We start from the raw sequence: 21,354 nt of genomic DNA on the forward strand, positions 1-21,354 counted from the left end.
TGTGTGTGTGTATACAGACACACACACATATATATGTGTGTGTATATATATTAGTGTGTGTATATAGTGTTTGTATGTGTATATACACACGCACACAGCTAGTTTGAGTTGCTTCTCACTAAATTTTCCGTATTAAAATTGACTAATAATGCATTTTAAAAGTTTAAAATCACCCTTTTACTACAACAACAAACGGATAACAAACAATGCATGAAAACCCTACAAAGAAAACGTTAAGCGTCACAGTAGATATACAACGCATGGCTCCTTAGTGGTGAATAAACTACAAACCAGCTTCACCATCCCTGAGAAATCCTTGTTTTCTGAGTCTGTAAAAGGGAAACAACAACAGCAAAAGAAACCAGGTGCTCCCGGACACTTCCAGTTGGTTTCAGGTCTTAATGCTCAATCCTTGACATTCACACCTGAAATCCGGGCTTATGCATCCTCCATCACCCTCTCTGGGTCTACTCAGACCTCTGAGTGGTGCTTTCAGTTAGCACAGATTGAATCCACCTCCTCTGGAGCCTCTCTGGATCCAATGCGCTTGTGGTTTTGGCTTCTTTCCTGGCAGGTGCTCAGAGCAGGATGCACGCCTCTGGCTGAGAGAAGAGTTATTAACATTGTCCTCAACCGCTTTCTGTTCCTGGGGCGCTGGACAGGTGTGTTGCCCTTGCAACAGAGGAGGCAGAGCTCTTGCAGCCATGCTCAGTCGGTGTTTTCAATACGACAGTCCGTTTCAGTCGGCCCAAGTCCTCACAGGACGCTCCCCTCTGGGCCCCGCTGCTACATGCTCCCTAACCCAGTTGCTGGATTGGGGAAACTCCCCTTGCCTTCAGCGGTACACCCAACACGGCCACTGCTATTTCCCTCCCAAGTATGCTTAAAAGGGTCTCGCTGCCCTTCCTGAGATGGATGCATTTTGGAAAGGTCCCTTCTACAGGGCAAGGGGGTTACACACCCTCTTGGGGTGCATGGAGAATTTCCCTTCTTACAAAGGGAACTGAGAAATCCACGTGTCCTGAAACCACGGTCCCCGTGTTCCTTTAAATCCCCGCTGTCACTCTGCTGGGAGATGGATATGTAGCAGATTCAGACTGCAAGCATCCTGCATTGCGAGGGAGAGAGTGGGCACGTTCTTCAAACCTCTGCCAGCATCAATACTTATTTCCCCGGGGAGAGATTCTGTTTTTTTTCTGTAGAAGCCATTACACCTGCTGCTGAACTGGTTGGTAACAACCAGAGTTGCAGAAAATATATCAGAAGGACCCTGTGGAAAAAAACATTTGACTTGAAATTCAGGACATGGAATGGGCAAAAGATTTTATTCACCAATTGCAATCTCCAGCTGCTTACACAGGGACAGCTCTTGCACTGGGAAACACATGCTGGCTAATCAGTGGAGAGAGATTAGCCAGCACATCAAAAGGTGCAGTTGTTTTGATCATGTCAGGTGTCGAAAAGTGCTTTAAAAATATATATTTATTTATTTTATTTTTTGCTGGGTTGCTTGGGGGGGGCCTTGCCAAACCAAACGCTATGCCCTTCCTGTCCATCTGCCTGTCACTGCATGCTGCTTATGGCAGAGGAGCACAGTCTAATTCTAGATATGTCCCCAACCTGGAGTTTGCCTGTCTGGGAGGAGAAGCATTTTAAAAATGTTGTGTGGAGGTAAAACAAAATATTTGGCAATTTTTGTATCTTATGCATGATGAAGCCCCAGGTGTCAGTGCTAATAAGAACACAACAATACAAGGCAGAGAGGAAGAGAAGAATTAAATCCTTTAAAAGCACCTCTAAAGTTGACTTAAAACTCACTTTAATAGACACCGAAATACAATGGCATTAAAATAGACTCCCTCAGGATTTACTAGAAGTAGCTTCTCCTAGGGGAGCGTGGGATCTGCCATTTTCATTGCTAATAAGTTCTCATTTTTTTTTCTTTGGGGATGCAGTAATCAACAGAAAGAGACTGAACACACATGATGACATACCCATGCACAAGCGCGCGTGCACACACACACACACACACACACACACACTGTGGAAATGCTGTGAGAAATCCCAGCTAAATTCAAGCCCTGTCTTAGGGAAGCCGGAGGAAGTTAGGAGGGTGGTGAAGCACTGCAACCGGCTTCCCAGAGAGGTGGTGCAAACTCCATCCTTGGAGGTTTTTAAGACCTGGGTAGACAAAGCCTTGGCTGGGATGATGTAGTTGGGGCTGGTCCTGCCTGGAGCAGGGGGTTGGACTAGAAGTGACCTCCTGCGGTCCCGTCTAACCCTCATTTTCTATGAGCCTATGATTTTAGAAGCCATCTCAGCTTGTCCTCCTTGTTTTACTGGTCACAGCCTGGGTCCAGTCAGCACAGGAGGATCGCATCCACTGAGAGGGCAGATCTCACACCCAGAGTTGTAAATACGGAGGTTGTCCTTGAGCCTCAAAGCACATATAAGAGCATGTCTGGGAGACGGACGTCTGTGCTGGGCGATGGAAGAAGAAATGAATCAGCTCCCCCAGTCACCTCCCCACTCAGTTTAATCAAATCACAGACAACAAGGCTGGAAGGGACCTCAGGAGGTCACATCTAGTCCAACCCCCTGCTCCAAGCAGGACCAGCCCCAACTGCATCATCCCAGCCAAGGCTTTGTGTAGCCGGGCCTTAAAAGCCTCCAAGGGTGGTCATTCAAAAACCTCTCTGGGTAACCTGTTTCAGTGCTTTACTACCCTCCTTGAGAGAAGATTTTTCCTAATATCTAACTTCAACTGCAGACTTGCTGAGGGTGCACTCTGTGCCAGCTTCCAGGTTGTTAATGAAGACACTGAAAAAAACCTGCCCCAGGTCTGACCCCTGAAACCCTCCACTTGATACCGGCTGCCAAGTAGAAATCGAGCCATTGATTAGTACTCTTTGAGCCCAATGCTCCAGCAAGATTTGTGTCCACCTTACAATCCATTCATCCAGCCCGTACTTCCCTAGCTTGCTTGTGACAATCCTGTGGGAGACCGTATCAAAAGCCTTGCTGAAATCAAGGTACACCAAATCCATGGGTCTCCCCGCATCCACAGTCAGTCATATTGTCATGGAAGCCAATCAGGTTGGTCAGGCATGACTTGCCCCTGGTGAATCCATGTTGACTGTTTCTAATCACCTTCTTCTCCTCCAAGTGCTTTGAGATTGATTCCTTGAGGACCTGCACCATAATTTTTCCAAGGACTGAAGTGAGGCTGACTGGTCTGTAGTTCCCTGAATCCTCCTTTTTTCCTTTCTTAAATATGCACACTTTTTGCCCTTTTCCAGTCATCAGGGACTTTTCCCAATCACCATGAATTTTCAAACATGATGGCCAATGGCTCTGCAATTACATCAGCCAACTCTCTCGGCACTCTTCGGTGCATCCCATCTGGGCCCATGGACTTGTACACGTCCAGCTTTTCTAAACAGTCCCTACCCTGTTCTTTCACTGCTGTTGGCTTCTCACCTCCTCCCCACACTGTGCTGCCCAGGAGCTGACCTTGCCTGTGAAAACTGAAGGAAAAAAGGCCTTGAGCACTTCAGCATTTTCTGCATCATGTCACAAGGTGGCCTCCCCCATTCAGGAAGGGACCCACATGTTCCCTGATCATCCGCTTGCTACCAACATATTTGTAGAAACCCTTCTTGTTACCTTTCACATCCCTTGCTAGCTGCAACTCCAATTACACGTTGGTCTTCCTGACTTCATCCCTGCATGCTCCAGCAATGCTTTTACATTCTTCCCTAGTTATTTGTCCAAGTTTCCACTTCTTATAGGCTTCCTTTATGTGATGTAGTTTACTGAAGAGTTCCCTGCTAAGCCAAGCTGGTCTTCTGCCATACATGTACTCTCAATAAGACTTCTTTAAAGTACAGCCAGCTCTCCTGGACTCCTCTCCCCCTCAGTCTGGCTTCCCAGGGGATCCTGCCTATGAGTTCCCTGAGAGAGTTGGAGTCTGCTTTTCTGAAGTCCAGGGTCCTTACTCTGCTTCTCTCCATCCTTCCTTTCCTCAGGATCCTCAGCTCAATCATCTCATGGTCACTGCTGCCCAAGTTCCCATCCACTACAACATGCCACACCAATTCTTCCCTGTTTGTGAGCAGCAGGTCAAGAAGAGCACTGGACTGCAGTAGACCCATGTCCAGGCTCCACTCCTGAGTACAGTTGCCCTTCTTCCCAACCCCTCTGTAAGGGATGGAGAATACCAAGCAGGACCTCCGTCTTAAAGACTAATTGGCCACTCCAGCAGTTGCACCTGGCAGTTGTCCCCAACACCCTCCAAAAACTCCCTGTATTGCCTACGCACTGCTGTACTGCCCTCCCAGCAGATATCAGGGGGACTCAAGTCCCCCATGAGAACCAGGGCATGTGATCGGGAAACTTCTGCTACTTGTCTGAAGAAAGCCTCATTCATCACTTTTCTGGTGGTCTATAGCAGACCCCCACCACAACATCACCCCTGTTTCTTTCCTCTCTGACCCTAACCCAGAGGCTCTCAGCAGACCTATCTCCAGATCCATACTGGAGCTCTGAACAATCATATGGCTCAGTTTCCCAAAGGCCATCTTGCTGTTATCCCTCCTTTGCCTTCTCTTCCTCCCTGTAGTTGAGGCTTGCTGAGCTGTTTCCAAGATGCGGTGGGTCTGCCCAATAGCCCATTTAGAGGATCAAATAGAATTTCTTTTCCTCATTGACCCAAATTGGTAAAGGTGCAGAGGGCTTTTGCTTTCCTCACAACATTTACGTGCAAGGCCAGCTTAGATTAAAAAGTAGTAATCATATGACTTCTGATGAGAGGGGCAATACAGGAATGATTGGCTTGTACAATTCATAGCCAACCAACACTGAAGTGGCCTGTTTTAAGAGGTAAATGAGGCCTGAGGTATGGCTTGGGGGGAGCTTTTTCCTGTAAGAAGTGGGGGAGAATGGATATGTTCCCATAATCTGGAAACATTAGAGTAGTTTTTGCAGTCTGGATGAAGTCTACTGTTGTGCCAGCATTTGGAAGGTGAAAAGGAGATGTCACAGGGAATTAAAAGATCCGTCTGTCTGAAATTAATCCTGCACAGATTTATGATTCATCTAGGACTTGATTAGTAAAAAAATTAAAGAATAAGAAAATTAATATGACTCGACAGATTTGGGGGAAATGGAGCTTGACAAACCAACCTGATGTATTTTTGATGACGTGACAAGTTTGGCTGACAGTAGTCGTAGTTTTGATGTAGTAGCTTTCTGTAAGGGATCTGACTTGGTATTGCAGAATACTTTGACAAGGAAAGCAGAAAAACACAAAGTCAACATGATGTATCAAGGGGATTAAAAACTAGCTAATTTATTGGTCTCAAAACATCTTTGTAAACAGGGAATCATCATCAAGTGGATGCGTTTCCCTGGGATTGGTTCTTAGTTCTAAGCCAGATAATGTTTTTTATTAATAGGCTGGGGGGAAAAACACCAAATAATTACTGGTGAAGATTGCAGGGAATGGTCATTATTGATCAAGACAGGTCACTCTGTGATGTGGACAATTCTTGAATGCGTGTACAGGGGGATATTGGGTAGGAGTAGAGAGGTTCTGTTGCCTTTGTGCAATTGTGCATTGGTGCAAGCAACACTGGAATAGTGTGCGCAGGCCTGGTGTCCACAATTCAAGAAGATGCTGAAAACTTAGAAAAGGTTCAGAGAAACACCTTGGAAGGGACTGAAGGATTGCAAAAGCACTGCAAAGACAAAGACAGAAGAAGGTGAATCTAGTTTATAGAAGAAAGTGAACGAGTGACAGGACTCCCATCTATAAGTACTTGCACAGGGAACCAAAACTTAGGAGACTCCTCCATCTAAGCAGCAGAGGCATAACAAGCCCCAATGGGTAGAAGATGAAACTAGGCAATTAAAAATGGAAATATGGCTCAAATTTCACACTAAGGATAATTAATTACTGGAGCAAACTAATGAGTGTCATGGCTGGCTGTGCATTACTGGAAAGTTTTAAATAAGATTGAATGTTAGGGGGTTTTTTTCTAAAAGATATGCTCTAGTTGACACAGGAGTTAATTCAGGGAAGTCCCACTGTATTTTACCGGAGATTGGACTCGATAATTACATGATCACAGAAGTTCCTTCTGGCTTTATAATCTATGGAGTCCTTGAACCGGAGCTCCTGCCTGATATTCTCCATCCCTTACAGATGGGTTGGGAGGAAGGGCAACTGTAATCAGGAGTGGAGCCTGGACTTGGGCTGGAGAGAGTCTAGTGCAATCCTGTGGCCAAAAGTGAGCCAAGCAATCCTGCAGTGAACTCTATTAAATGTGAGTAGAAGACATCCCACCCCATTGGGGAAGGTAAATCCATTCACCCAGTCCTGTCACTTAAATCCATTTCTGTCTGTCCTTCACTCATCTGCATGCCCAGATCATTAGAAAGGAGGCCTCAAATAACATTTCCACACTATCCTCCCACAATAAATAGGGAACGTGAGACCAGCTGAATTCATTAACTTTAAACCTCTCCAGAGTAAGAATATATCTTGCTTTCCTATTGTTATCGATGAGCATGTAAGCTATGCTGTTGATCTTGGGGTACGTAGCATCACCACCAACAACAACAAATCCAGGTAAAGTTAAGGTCTAGCTTGTATGGTATAGCAGCGGCGTTACTGTTGACAGTAGTTCTCAACCTTTTCAGATTGAAGACACCCCTCATTAGACACAAGGCACCCTTCAGGAAATGCAGTATCTTAGCTTTCACTCATTTACTCAAGAAATAATAGAGCAATTCTTCTCAACTATGCATGCATTGCGCATGGGTGAGGTCCCTGGCTGAGCACTCGCAATCCATCTGCAAAATAAATGTTATGGAGCCAGATCTCAAACATCAAAATGGTGCAGTAGGTTTAAGCCACCTGAGATTGTTAGGGGACAAGCAGGGGAGGGTTTAAGTTAAACCAGAATGATCACCAAATATCACCCCTGGATAAAAACTGCCCCCCCAGTCCAACCTGAGCCTCCCCAAAACGATCACCATATGCAACTTCCCCATCTTTGCCCAAGTCACTTATACCACCCAAACACTTTGTCCACTCTCTTCTTAGAGTGAGAAGTCATTCCCAATAAGCTGCACCAGCCCTGCAGTCCCATGCACATATTTATACTGCAGGGAGATTGCTGTGTTTGCGCTGAGCACTGAACTAGTTAGCCACATTACAATTTCGTATTTATGATCAGTTATTCTGTACTGGGCACAACTTTCCCTCACCCTCTGAAACATAAAACGTGTTCAGAGGTATCTCCTGTTTGAAAGAAATCCAGGAAGGCAACATTGCAGGGTTTTGCAAGCTGGAGGAGAACGTAAACCTCATTAGTCCTATCGTTACTCTTCATTTGTGTTACCACAGCTTTGAGAATCCCTCATGAAGAGCCAATATTATGCTGTACATAGGTGGAGACTGTCCATCCTACAGAGCGTTCATGTCTTTTGTCTACACCACTGCACTGGCCAGTCGTGGCAAGGCTGGGGCCGAGTAAGCCGCATCCAACCAAATCTACTTATGCTGGTTCGTTAGTGAGGTTGCTCTGTGCTCGTCCCCAACAGATGCTCCCAGGCCTGCCAAAGATCACTGCCTGGGGTTTGCCTATGTGTGCAGGGTTAGCTCAGTCCTGTCCTGCAACAGTGAGTCACAGCAAGTGGTACAGACAACATGTAATTGTAAGACGAGAGAAGAGACTACTGCCAAAACATAATCACAAAGGCAGGCGACATCACTGATCCCACCCCATCCGAACAAGCAGCTAAGTGATAAACTCTTAGGCCAAATAGATTCATGATATTTGGGCATAACTAGGGGGAAAGTTGCACTAGAGTTTAAAGCATGCAGTGCTGATGTTTATCCCTGGATAATCTTTGAGTACCATCATAGCAGTAAAGGGGCTCTATAGTCAGGCACCGTAACTCACATTCAGCTTTTCTGTATTGTCAAAAAGTCTGGCATTAAAATGCATCCCTGCTGTCCGGGTCCAGTGGGCGATTTTTCTTTAAGGATGCCCAGATAATTTTTAAAGGTTTGGATGACAATGCATGGCCTTCACACCAGGTCAGATCCTCAGCAGCAGGATACTGGTATAGCAGGCTTACCTTTATGGAGCTTGGGTTGAGTCCTACGATTGAGGGTCTTCTGTTTGATTGGTGGAACCCGCCCACAAGGGAAGCAATGCCCCGCCCTTTTCTGAAGGGAGTGGGCAAGGAGCAGCTGGACCTGAATTGGAACTGCACCGGCCAGGTCCGGAGAACTTCGGGGGTGGAGCCCTTGAAGAGTATAAAAGGGAAGCCGGCTGGAGAGATGACGAGGGATGGTGAGGAGAGAGGAGCTGGGGACCCTGCTTGAGTTTCAGTGGTGCACAGATTGGTGCATGGGAATCAGGCTCTAGGAACTGCTCGAGACGGCTTGAGCCTGCAAACCCAGCAAGTGGCTGGGCAGTCAGTGTGCAGATCGGCACATGGAGAGCTGGCCCTGGGAGCAGCTCGTGGCTGCTTGGGTCTTACCCAGTGCACAGGTCGACGCACGGAGAACCACCTTAAAAGCAGCTTGTGGCTGCTCACGTTAGCCCAGGCGCTAGGCCGAGAGACTGGAGCCCCACAGTGCGGCTCCACTTTTAACTAAAAGAGCCCCAGTGCCCAGAGCAGGGCCTGGGAAAGGGGAGAATCCGTGGTGTGAGACCAGGGAGTGGGAGCCTGCAAGGGCTTGGCTCCCACGAGAGAGCAAGCCCTGGGTGCCCAGTGCGGGGACCAGGCCAACGAGGAGACCTGAAGGCGCCTTTGGGGAGAGGCTCTTGCAGGATTGGCCACCACGGGATGAGCCTTGACTTCTCCAGAGAGGAAGCACGAGTTGCTGGGGAAGCGAGCTCCATGGGAGAGGTTAACATGAGTGATGTGGGTCTGCCGCCTCCACCCTCCATTGCAGGAGAGGCATGTCCACATCCCAGGTCCCTAAAGGGGAGGGGCTTCAGGGAACCCCCTTGGGGTGGTGCGGAGTGCATTCCCTATTTTGAGGTTGTTGTGTTAAGGGCTACAATAGCTAGGGGTATTCTTTAAGGGGGGTTATAGAGTTTATGTGTTTTAATATCTCAATGTGTATATTGGTATTGTTATTTGTAAAGGTTTAAAGAAATATTATGGTTAAGTTACTTGGATTATATCAGTTAATACCCCTTTGTGTTAATTGTCTTGTATAGGTTGTAAGTTATTTGGTTCATATTTGGTATTATATGTGAATTGCGGAATATTATATATAGTATTATATGTTTAGCCGTGTAAATATTCTGTGTTTTATATTAAGCTTCTGTATTTATTCTTGTAATAAATTGTACATAGTTAAGTATTTGGTTTTGGCCTAGCTCTATAGAGAGGGGAGGAAGCCCCTCTAGTAGCTGACCCCTTCCTCAGCACCCTGCCTGACCACCACCACTGTCATTGGAGGACAGGGCACACCCCCCACGTGTACCTGGGCTACACTGGAGTAGCAGATCCAGACCAATACAACTCAGCTGAGGAGTGAACAGCTCACTTGAACTGCAACAAATCCTAATGCACTCAGTTGAAAGACTCCCAGAGCAGTCTACGGGACATGGATCTGGCTGGTTGTGTCAGGTCCGTGTGGTTATCCACACATCCCTTGAGAGCTTGAGACGCTCACAGGTCTTGGATCAGGGCAGTGCACAAATTTCATGTGGCCTGTAGCTATGCAACCCAGGGGCAGATTAACCCTTTAGTGGTCCCTTGGCAAGCAAACTCAGGGGCCCTCAGCTGAAGATGAAATTTTTATATCACTTTTTTTTCCACTCAATAATTATATGTAAAATAAGCACAACTGGGCCCTGTCTTCACATAGGATCCTAGGCATGTGTCTAGTTTGCCTATGCATCAATCTAGCCGAGATGCAGCCCTGGATAGTAGTGCAGTAAATAGTGAGTGCAATGAAACAGCTTTGGAATAAAGCAGAAGTGAGATTACTTGAAAGGCAAAGAGGCTGGCAAAGGAAGAGTGCTAACTGCCAGGAGGCAAATATAGAGTCAGGACTGGTTCATCCCAGAAGTCCACAAGTGAGTCTTGCTTATTAACAGAGAGTCATCTTGGCTACATGGCCCATGTATGTATAGAATGGGCAAGAGAGTGGCTGGTTGTGAGGGTTTATAACCACTCAAAATCAGCCAGTGACCTGAATATTAATAACGTGTGCTATTTGTCTTCTCTCTAATAGATGCCTCCTGGTCTTTATTCCTTATCCAGACAAACCCCACAACTTTCACCAGAAAATTGCGTATTGTCACTCTATAGTCCAGGGGAGAGCCCTTACTGAATAGCATCTCCTGCTGGAAGCAGCACAGTTGCACTGTTGCAGATAGGCACTCGGTGCATCGGCCTTGGATCAAAATCAATGCTTTTAATGAGATCAGCAAGGCTTAATGATCTCTCTGTGTGCTCAGTAGCTTTTGTTCTTTCAAAGGAGACTTCCATTTTTGGGTAACTCCAAAACAGTGTCAAGCTTTTCGAGTACTTCTGAATTCTGAGTCAAGAGTTTAATGTTGTGTTAAATTTTCAACATCCTGTTAACAACCAAAGGCTCACGCGTTAGGATGGAGCTAGAATAATTCAGCTCGTCATGAGTCCTCATTATACCACAAAAGGGGACTATGTTCCAAAAGTGCCCATATTGTGACTAGACTCTAATTACATAGCCATTTTATGTGCGCCCAGAGATGCCATTATGGTCATCTTTAGTAGAGCAGAAAAGATTATTGTTTGCATTCAGCATGCTACTCCCTGCATTATCTTCCACTGCACATAAATGCAAAGGGGAAAATATATATAATTTATTTTCATTTTAAATTTTAAAATAGTCCCCACCCTCAGTCCCCTTTTTTTTGCTCCAGCTGCAAAATAGCTACTCCAATTTGGTCTAATTAAATTTGCACCTTAATTTTCCAAACTAGCAAAATCGCATTCAGTAAAAGTACACATGTGGAAACAGCTTATACTCTCATGTGATTTCTTCACTCATATATATAAGCATCCCAAGAAAGTAAATGAAGGGGCAGGGTAAAACAGAAATATAAGCTTAGCCAGTAACTATAAAGTTGGACTTCTGGTTTGGTGCAAGCAGGGATGACCAAAGCCAAGTATTTTTCATTCCTGTGAAACATCATTATTTAGGGCTTGGGAACCCTTAAAAAAAAGTATAAAATTCTATCTGTCTTCTCTCCAAACCTCAAATTTCAATACAAGAAGCTGAATGAATGGAGAAACATATATATCATCAATGGACAGAAGATTTTCTTTTGTACATAACCTGAGTCAACAGAGTCGATGGAACCAAGACAGGCTCCTAAGATGGGCGGATAAAACCTGATGACATTCAACATGAAGAAACGCAAGGTGCTCAACCTCAGGAGAAAGGACCCACATCATACTTAGAGGCACATCAGTGCTACACTCACTAGCACCACGACCAAAAGAGACTCGGGGTCACGATTGATCACAGGATGAACATGAGCCACCCATGCAATGCCACAGCCAGCAAAGCAAATAAAACTCTGGCTTGCATCTACCGAGCCATCTTAAGCAAGACCCAAGAAGTCATCCTCCTGTTGTACTTGGCTTTGGCAAGTTCACAGCTGGAGTCCTGCATCCACTTCTGGGCTGCACACTTCAGAAAGGATGTGGAGAAGCTTGTGAGAGTCCAGAGTAGAGCCACGCTTATGATCAGAGGACAAGAGAGCAGGCCTTATGAGGAGAGGCTGAGAGCATCGGCGATGCATAGGGGGTGCACACAGGTGCATGTGCACCCCCTGAGATCAGCTGTGCACCCCCTGGAAGCACCAGCTGTGAAACCAGAAGTGCACTTCTGGTTTTGCTGCTGGCTCGGTGATCGGCCCCTGGGGACCTCCCCCAACAGTTGGCGATGATTGGCTTCTGGGGGACCTCTCCCCCGGTCAGTGATATGGTGCCCCCCTGAATCAGGAGGCACCAGTCATCCATGGCTGAGAGCCATGGGACTCTTCAGCCTAGAGAAGCGAAGGCTCAGGGGTGACATGGTGGCAGCCTATAAGTACATCGGGGTGTGCATCAGGAACTGGGAAAACATCTGTTCACCAGGGCACCCCAAGGCAAGATAAGGTCTAATGGTCAGAAACTGCTGGAAGACTGTTTTAGACTGGAGGTAAGGAAAAACTTGTTTCCTGTCTGAGCCTCCAGAGTATGGAATAGACTCCCCCCAGAAGTAATGCAAGCACCTACTCTTGATACATTCAAGAAACGCCTGGATGCCCATCTTGCTGGGGTCATCTGGCCCCAACTGACTTCCTACCCTTTGGGCAAGGGGCTGGACCTGATGATCTCGCAAGATCCCTTCCAGCCCTAATGTCTATGAAAGCTATGAGAGTAGTGTAAGTGCTGAAATGCTGGTGTTGATTGGCTGCTTATTTTATAAAGCCCCCAGCCAAGGTTGCCATTCTAGGTAAATTCCAGTTGTGAGGAATTTAAACAAAAGGTCCTGGTTTTGATCCAATAAAACGTTCTGCTCCTTGACATGTGAGTAGTCAAGCATATAGTTAAATTAAGAGGTCATTTGACCTGCAATACTACTAGTATTACCCCAACACTAATAGTTTCCCTGTCCATGAAAAAATATGGAAATAACAATATGGGACATGAGATATTTTCCTACATTTAGCTCTTAGCTTTTCCTCAGGAGCTGCCTTGACAGTGATGATAACCGCAGACTAGGAAATTTCGCTAGGAATCAATGACTGACTGAAGTTAATGGCTCTCAGCCGATGAGGTCATTAATCTTCAGGAAGAACCTTGAGCTTTAGTCATTCTTGTTGAAATAAACTTCAGGAATTGCGTTCTGACTAGTGTAGTTCCAGTTTTTCTTTTTCTCATATTTTCCATCTTTTCCGTTTCTCCCCATTCCCCCGCTTTACCGGCTGTTAAAATGCTTCAAGCCATTTCACCGCAAACCTAAAGGAAGTCATATCTTAAAATAGACTTTCCCCCCACTTCCAAATACCTGCTAACTAACTTTACCAAACTCATCATCGGAAGAAAACTCTCCGCCAATCGACACACACGTGGCATTGAAGTGGAACTTGTTAAAACGTAAGTGCAGACTCTTCCAACACATTTCCACCCCAGCCTGGGTCAGCACCTCCCAATGAAACCATCAGAAGACAGGTTCTACATCTGCCTATCCAACATGTGGCACATCTCCTTCAATGCACAGAAAATTATGTGGATGAAACCTCCGTTCTGAAACGTATGGTACAGGATGAATTTGCAGAAAAAAATAATAAAGAAACAAAGGAGGATCTTTTTGTTTTGTTTTCGGGGGTTTTTGGTGAACTGTTACTCCATCCGTAACCTCACAGTCCTTCTTCTCAAAGGAAGCCTGCACAAAGCCTTCAGAATACAATCCTGAGACTGGAAATTCCCAAAATCATGACCTTGAAAAAAGATCGTGCTTTTGTGACTCATTATAATTTACCTCTCACCCTTTCCTGTCTGCTAACTCCTTTTCACTCTACAAACCATGATGCCGGCTTCCCTTTCAAGCAAGCCAAATAATTAACAGCATTATATTAAAATGAGAGGCCGTGTTTTTAGTTTGGACTATGACTTTCTTGGTTGTTTTTTTTTTTATTCCCTGACCCCAAAAGCTTGTCTCTCACTCCTCCCAAATATGCAAGTTGGTCTGATAAAAGATATGACCTCTCCTCAAAAAACTTCACTTCACTCATATCTCTGAACCGTCATTTGGACAAGAACATTGCTTAATATATCATGCCTTTCCAATGTTTCTTCTGATAATACCAGGTTTGGAAGTGTAACTCCAGTACACCCACATTTGGTCTGATGGTAATGCTGCTGCCATTGGAGGGGAGCACAGGATGGGAGCTCTGTCTCACCAAGGGGCTTGAGCTTTGGCCATTTGGGTGTGTTCCACATTGAAATGACAGCTGAACATTTCCAAATTCTGAGGGAACAATATTTCCAAGATAAATTTAGTTTCTGGTTTTTCAAAAGTGGTGTTTCGACCAAAAATGAAGCTTTCCCCCCCCCTATTTTGACACTCTGTGGTGCAATGCATAATAATTGAACCAAAATGCCATTTCAAAGTTATGAATCAAAATCTTGTATTATGAAAATTTTGAAATATTCTTTTCAGCACAGTTGAAACGTCCATCTGGTTTTCCTCGGGAATGAAATTTGCACAAAGGATTTTGATGGATAATTCTGAGTTCTAATAAAATACAGCTCCTTCAGTGTTTTCTTGGCCAGTTTTCATTTTAGACAAAGTGTCTGCTTTATCCAGGGCACGGATGTAGTAGATGCTCTCTTTTGCTTTTGATATTCTCCATAAATCACTTAGGAAGTGAAATCCTAGTGACAGAAGACATAATTTGTATGTAGTAGTGTCAGTGGCATTTATGCATGAGAGTCAAGAAATATCCCAAGGCAACTGCTCTCATTCAAAGAGCTCAAGTATCATTTAATCATATGTTCAGGAAACCATGTTGGGCTTTTCCTAATTTTAAGGAACAAAACATCGTACGCTAGGGTGAAATCTTTGTATACCCTAATGCATTTCAAAATGCCAACTCTCTGCACGTCATGCAGTGTGCATATCTGACAAAGGTATATTTGGATGCATAATCTTATACATTTAAATAGTTTGGAAAGGAGTTTTGGTTTGAACGTGGACCTGGAGGCAGATGTGGGGAAGGAAACAGCTGAAATACCTCCACTGATGTAATTTATGTCACAGTGAATTTTCAGTGTTAGAGACCACAGCTCTGACAAAATCCATTTAAGGTGCCCAGGAATCAGGGGGTCTAGCAATGTGAATAGCTGCATTTTAGTCACTGGAGCCCTCAAAAAGTATTTCAGAGGAAGGCTCAATCACGCATGGATGACTATTTGGCTTCACTAACGGACCATCTGAGTGAATATATTGATTGGGGTGGGCAGGGGTGAGAAATTTAAAGCAAGATCCTAAATGCTCTCGTGAAGGCAGGTTGTAAACGGGACCCTTCGCAGAAGGGGCCCCAGCAGGTGGAGATAGCTGCAATTGAAAAGTTGCCGTTTCCTTTCAAGAAGTGTTGCTTTATCATCCCCGGTTCTTCTATTTGTGTTTTCTCCAGGCAAAGCGTACGCGCCGGAGTTTTACTACGACACCTACAACCCCCTGTGGCAGAACCGGCCCCGGGTTTACTCCTACAGCCTGCAGTGGACTCAGATGAACCCCGACGCTGTGGACCGCATCCTTGCGTACCGCCTAGGGATTAAGCAGGTGAGGCAACCCGTGCTACACCTGGTGCTTTTTCACGGTCTGCCCTCTGTGAGGACTGTGTTGCCGGTTGTTTTCTTCCCATCTCCTGAGTTGCTCAGCATTTGTGCTGCTCCGCTTGTGAAGATTTGCTGCGAAAGGCAGTCCTGTCCTGCTTATAAATCCTTGAAACTAATTTGCACAGTTCCAGTGCAACAGCCCAGACATTAAAGATATATTCCTCGGAGGGTTTATGGGCGGCTTCTGCTCAAAATGTACTGGAAAGATTACATGAAAGAAACTTGCAATGAAATTAAACTTTTTATATCTCCCCATATATCTAGATAGCTCCTGGTATATCTCCTTGTACAGCTAGATAAATATAGAGATAGATATATCTGTCATAGGTGGGCATGTTGTGTGATCTTTGAGATCTTGAAAATCGTAAACTTTTTAAATTTTTTTTTGTATATAGTCCCTGTGTCTTTCTAGGATTCGTTTTGATAAAACAGGTGTACTTAAAGATGAGGGGCACAGACCCATTTCCAGAAGGACTAGTAAATTAATATTTTAATGTTTGTCAGTCAGTCTTAATGCATCGTTTAATATATTTTTTAAAGGAATATAAATATCTTCTAATCTGGTGGTGGCTCTGCAGCATGAACTGTTTATTCAGCAGCAGAATAGTATGGACCATAAACTGGAATGGATAACTCCTCCCCTTACTGCCATCAAGATCACATAGCAAAGCAGAGAAACATTTTTCTATTTCTAAATTCCTGTCCACAAGGGTGACCCCCAAACCTGCAAGTATATATTCTAAAGCAGAAGATGTTCACAATATAGTAACACTGTTTTGGGGTTTGTTTGTTGGGGGTTTTTTGGGGGTTGGTTTTTTTTTTTGGTGGGGGGGGTGTTAATGGTCCTCTCTGGGCTCTGTGTATGTGCTGAACCCTACAGATATATAGTAGATTCATCGTTATGGAAGTTGGTTGAGGGTATTTTGCTCTTCAGTATTTCCATACATTGAAAAGGGACAAATTAATGACCCAAAATAAGTCCCTTTGATATGAAGTCTTCCTCAGCTATAGCCTTCTTGGGTGTGTCCGGACAAGCGAGCGTGTGCCTGTGGCGGCACCTCAAAGCAGTTTGCGAGTCCTCCAGAGGCACACTGGGAACAAAAAAAATGTTCCCCATGCTGCATAGTTGCAGCGTGGGCTCTAAGCCAAGAAATTTCCGTATCAAAAAAAAAAAAAACAACCCCATGCTGGGAAAAAGCAGCTCAGAGCATACTGCTGGAGCATGTCCAGAGGCAACCAGAGGCTGGGTCCTCCAAGGAGATGCTCTGGCACCCGGCCAGTGTCTCTATTGTTGCCCCATGCCCCTGCTGCCCCAGTACGCTGGGGCAAATAGGAGCAGGGCAAGACTGCAGCAGCAGCTCAGACCCAGGCTCTGTCCCAGGTCAGAAGGGATGCGGGGGTGGCAGGACTGTGGTGGGGGGAGGGGACTGCTCTGGAGGGATAGGTCCCCCACCTGCCCACCCCCGCCTCACATGGTGCACAGCCCCCCCGGCAGCATCAGCTGTTGGGGCACTCATGATGCAGGGGCAACTGCCATACTGCAGCCCTGCCCCGTGCCCACACCGGTGCGGGGACATGCAGCCTCAGCTGGGGGGCGGGGCTCTGGTCCCAGGAACCACTTGGGGGGTGTTATGGGATGCGGGGAGGGATGGAGGTGGCAGCAGGGGTGTGCTTGTGAGCCGGTGGTGGGGGATCGCTCCAGGGAGGAGAGCCCACCAGAGCTGGACTTAGAGCCCCCTTGCTCCTCTAAAGCAGCCTGTGCAGGGGGAGGCTGGCCTGGAAGGGAAAGGGCTTGCCCAGCCCAGTGCCTGATCCCCAGTTGAGGGCTTCCCAGGAACAGTGTGGGGATCTCTGGGGCTGGGTACAGGTGCATGGAGCAGAACAGCAAGAACTGACACTGCTCAGAGCCACAGGGCAGCGGGCAGGACAGCTGCAGCTGGACTCGCATCCTGGTGCTTTGATGGAGCTGTGTGCAGGAGGGAGTTAGTTGGGGGCAGGTAGGTGCTGTGGGTCAGGAGTGAGGGGCACTGGCAGGGCTGTGGGTTCGGAGTGAGGGGCAAGGAACCAATGTATCAGTGCTGCTCAGTGCCCCACATCCTGGTGAGCGAAGGGAGCGGGGGCAGCTCTGATTTTTCTATGACAAAAAACCCCAGAACAAACGCCGAAGTGTATAGAAATTTATCATTTATTTTATTATGATAGAGGCAGTGGTAGACTTCCCAATGGCTTTAAAATTATAAATATATCAATAAAACATTGCCCAAATGATCTCTTTATGGATTGTGGCCTTTCGTTTCAATTGCAGAAGAACACGGGTTTGGGGTATTTTAATGAAAGAATTTGAATTTGGGTTTTTTATCAGAAAGTTTGCGGTTTTTAAACAGAGAACACCAGGATGCCTGCTGGCGAGGGAAGTGGCAGGACCTGGGCAGAGGAGCCTGCCTAGGGCCAGCACTGGGGTCCCAGCTGGAGGGCAGACGAGGTGGGTGACCTCCTACCTGTTTGGGGCCAGGAGGAAATGTATGGACAGCTCGAAGTGGGCCACTGCAAGAAGCACATTTTCTGGGCAATAGCTGCCCAGATGGCAGAGCGGGGACACCTGAAGACATGACAGCAGTGCTGCCCAAAAGCCAACTGTGCAGCCACGGCCTACTGGCAGCTGGCCCAGAGGTGCAGGCTTCTCTGCTGCAGTGCCCGTACCGCAGCCCAGGAGGCTGTGCAGTCCCCATCTGGGTCTGGCAGAGACGTAGCCATGGGACTGCAGGTCCAAGGGGGCAGTTGCTGTTGCAGGAGGCAACAGGTCAAAGTCAGGCAGCAGCCCCTACTGCCAGACTGCTGCAGTGAATAGCGGGTGTAGGGACCACTGTAGGTCAGGGTTGCTTCAGCAATCCAGCAGGCACAAAGTAGGTTGCCTAGATACCAACTGGCCAGTCCTCAGAAGCTCTTGAGATCAAGTAGTCCTCAGCTGCTTGCCAGGGCAGCTTTTTATACTGCTGGAGCCAGCACAGGTGTTGGCCCCAGCCTCTAGCTGCCCCAGCTGAAGATCCGGGAGTAGCTGGGCAGGGTCAGTTTGCCCCAAGTGGCATCATTTTCAAAGTGCACGTTGAGGCACGTGTGCTAAAGTACAAATCTCCAGCACAAATTTGTGCCACTGCTGTTTGAGCTGCTGCAAGCACAAGTGCCTGCATGTGTGGATGCACTCCTTGAGTCATATTTTCTCAGTCATGTTTTAGCTCACTTGTGGCTGAAAAAAGATGAGAAGGGATAAGGCAGATTGGCTGTATCTTTCTGGCAGAATTGATAGTATTGCAGTGTGTGTAGACCTTACCATCTTTGGAGCCCAAGTGCATTCTGGGAGAAGACTGCGCAATCCAAAGGAATGCATAATTAAAGGAGAGCTCCGGAAGGGATTTTGTTCCTTAAGACACTCAATTCTTCTGGAGCATCCTCAGAGTGATGTGGATCTGTCCTTCTTCCAGCAGGACTAGTGACTTAGGGCCATGCTCTCACTTATAGGGAATAAGCTACCCACAGATATGGGGAGGGTCACAGTGCACAAAAAATGACAGCGAGCTAAGAAAAGATTCAAGGAAATGGGTAGTGGCAAGAAAGACCTGCTTTTCAGAGTCTCTTTCTTGCCTCTGCTACTAATAAAACATTTAGAAATGATGTGCCTTTTACAAGTGGGACCTCTTTTAGGGTCTCCCACACAAAACAGACTTACTTTTTCCCCCCCTATATTTTCTTTTTATCCTTAGACAATGGGAGAGGCTGGTCCTTTTTACCTGTGTTTCTAGTTTGGTTTCTAGTTAGTGCCTGTCTGCTTCACATTGTAACCTTCACTATTGAAACCGATTTCCAGACATATACAGTATAGGCACCTTCATATACAGAGGTGCACCTGGGCGGGTTTGCTAGAGGGCCCAAGCCAGTTAGACATCCGTATCCTATTGAAAATTAGTTAAGTGTCCAACTCATTAAGCATTTTTGCAAACCTAAACAGGCATCTGCATCATTAGGCAACTAAATACCTTCATAAATTGGCCCTGCTGTCCCAAAGACTCAGATAAATCAATCAACTTCAGAAATGCGTTTTACTGGATTACAAAAACATATAGTGAATGTGTTTCTGTCTATATGAGGACTTTTGGATTTCCATTCCCAACTTGGTTTTTATTTTATTGCTATTGCCTGCATTGGGTGGGGGGAGGTGTTAAAACAGTAGATCCTTTAATTCCGTTGACAACAATTTCTATCAAGATAAGCAAAAAATTTTCCTTTCATCTGACTGGGGCTACATTTAAGTCTTGTATGTATTTTAAATCTACTGAGCCATCCAGGCATGTTCTTTCATTATTGCTGATTTCCCCTGGACCCTGGGTGATAATTACAGTTCTGGTTCCCTTTAACACCTGCTGGTATTTGTTAACAGCAGTTTGCCCTCTGAAATGTTTGTGCTTGGATATTTTATTCTACTTTGCAATATTTTGGGAGGAGTTTTTTTTGAAGCCTAATTGAGGAGGAAAGATGTGAAAGCAGCTTTCAGATTCTAGTTGGAAACACATGCTATCATTCTAATACCAGCAAAGCGTTCTTTCTCCATAGGGAACAAATTTTGTGTGGTGCCTGTAGATTGATCAAATTCATGCTTATAAATAATACAAAAAAAATTGCACACATGGGTTTTTTTCCCCATTTTCTACAGAAATGCTTGCTTTGTGTGCAAGCAAGCAGCACGTTTCTATCCTGGCTGTCACCAGCTTGGCCTTTAAGGGATTGAAAATGTGTAAATTCCTCTGGGCTGCTTCTTGCATCCTGCCAGTTGTTTCATACCTTATCCCTTCAAGTGAGATGACTAGATTCATGGAGATAGTCCAGGCATGACAATGATGAGGCTTCATGAGCATCATCAGAAGGAGAATTTAGTGTTTTATGGGCCTAGAGCACTTGATTCTCACCGCTCCAAGCCTAGGGTATACTATATCTGTGGTGCAGAGGATGCTGTCACAGAGAGGGGTGGGGAAATGCCGTGAAGAAGCACCGAGGGCATCATAATGGAGCCCATGCTGCTCATCTTGGATCAAAGCTCCAAGTTAGCTGTTTCCATGATTAGGATGAAATGAAGCTCACCTCTGAAGTGGCAAAGAATCAGGCAGGTACCCCATGGTTCCAGCCCCACTCGGCTTCTCAGACCTGGTGACAGCCTGGATTTCTGAAGCAAGGTAGGCTGAGGCACAGAGGAGGAGAAGAGAGAGTAAGAAGTCCTGCCTCTTCCCCACCTACAGAGAGTCATCTAAGGAAAGCAGTGCCTCTGGTCTTTCCTGGAAAGCACAGAGCTGGGGAACTTGTCTGCTGTTGCTTCCAGGCTAGGGACAGACATTACACGTAAACCAGTAGAAGTGATTAGAAACTGGTTTAAACCTGTAAGAGAATGGATCTTCACTAGGGCTGTACAAAGCTTCGGTCCCTGATTCAATTAGGCAGAGATTCAGCCGGATTCGGTGGCCGAATCTCCGAATCCAAATCGAATCAGGAGACCCTTTCAGTCTCTCCGAATCAAATCAGAACCCTCCAAATTCAACTCAGAGAGACTCGGAAAGATTTGGCGATTCGGATGTAGACACAGCTTTAAATATTTTTTCTACATACCTCCAGGTAAGAAGCGGCACGTGAACGCTGTGATGGTGGGGTGGATGGAGCGTTCCACAGGAGAGCAAGGGGCTCGCCAGTAGGGCTGTGCAAAATTTCACTGGGTGTTTTGTTTCAAAGCTGTTTTGATGCATTTTGAGCTCAAAACAGCCAAATCGAAATAAAACAAAAGCCTTCAAAACAGCTTTCAAGTGAAACAAGGGCATTCAAAATGTTTTGAAAGTTTTGAAACATTCTGAGTTTCGAAGCCAGGCTTACTCAGCTTCAGCGCTGGTCCCAGCCACCAGT

General features: G+C 46.0%; 1 protein-coding gene across 1 annotated transcript in view; it reads left to right on the forward strand.

The window, feature by feature from the left end:
• The window catches only part of MDGA2 (MAM domain containing glycosylphosphatidylinositol anchor 2), a 557,209-nt gene that overhangs the window by 421,354 nt on the left and 114,501 nt on the right, over positions 1-21,354 (forward strand). Inside the window, exon 9 of the mRNA XM_019519874.1 lies at positions 15,213-15,361. Within this exon, the coding sequence (XP_019375419.1) occupies positions 15,213-15,361 (149 nt within the window). The remainder of the gene's footprint in view (positions 1-15,212; positions 15,362-21,354) is intronic.

The sequence above is a fragment of the Gavialis gangeticus genome, unplaced genomic scaffold, assembly GCF_001723915.1.
Source record: "Gavialis gangeticus isolate Ggan-Ray unplaced genomic scaffold, GavGan_comp1, whole genome shotgun sequence".
NCBI classification, from domain to species: Eukaryota; Metazoa; Chordata; order Crocodylia; family Gavialidae; genus Gavialis; species Gavialis gangeticus.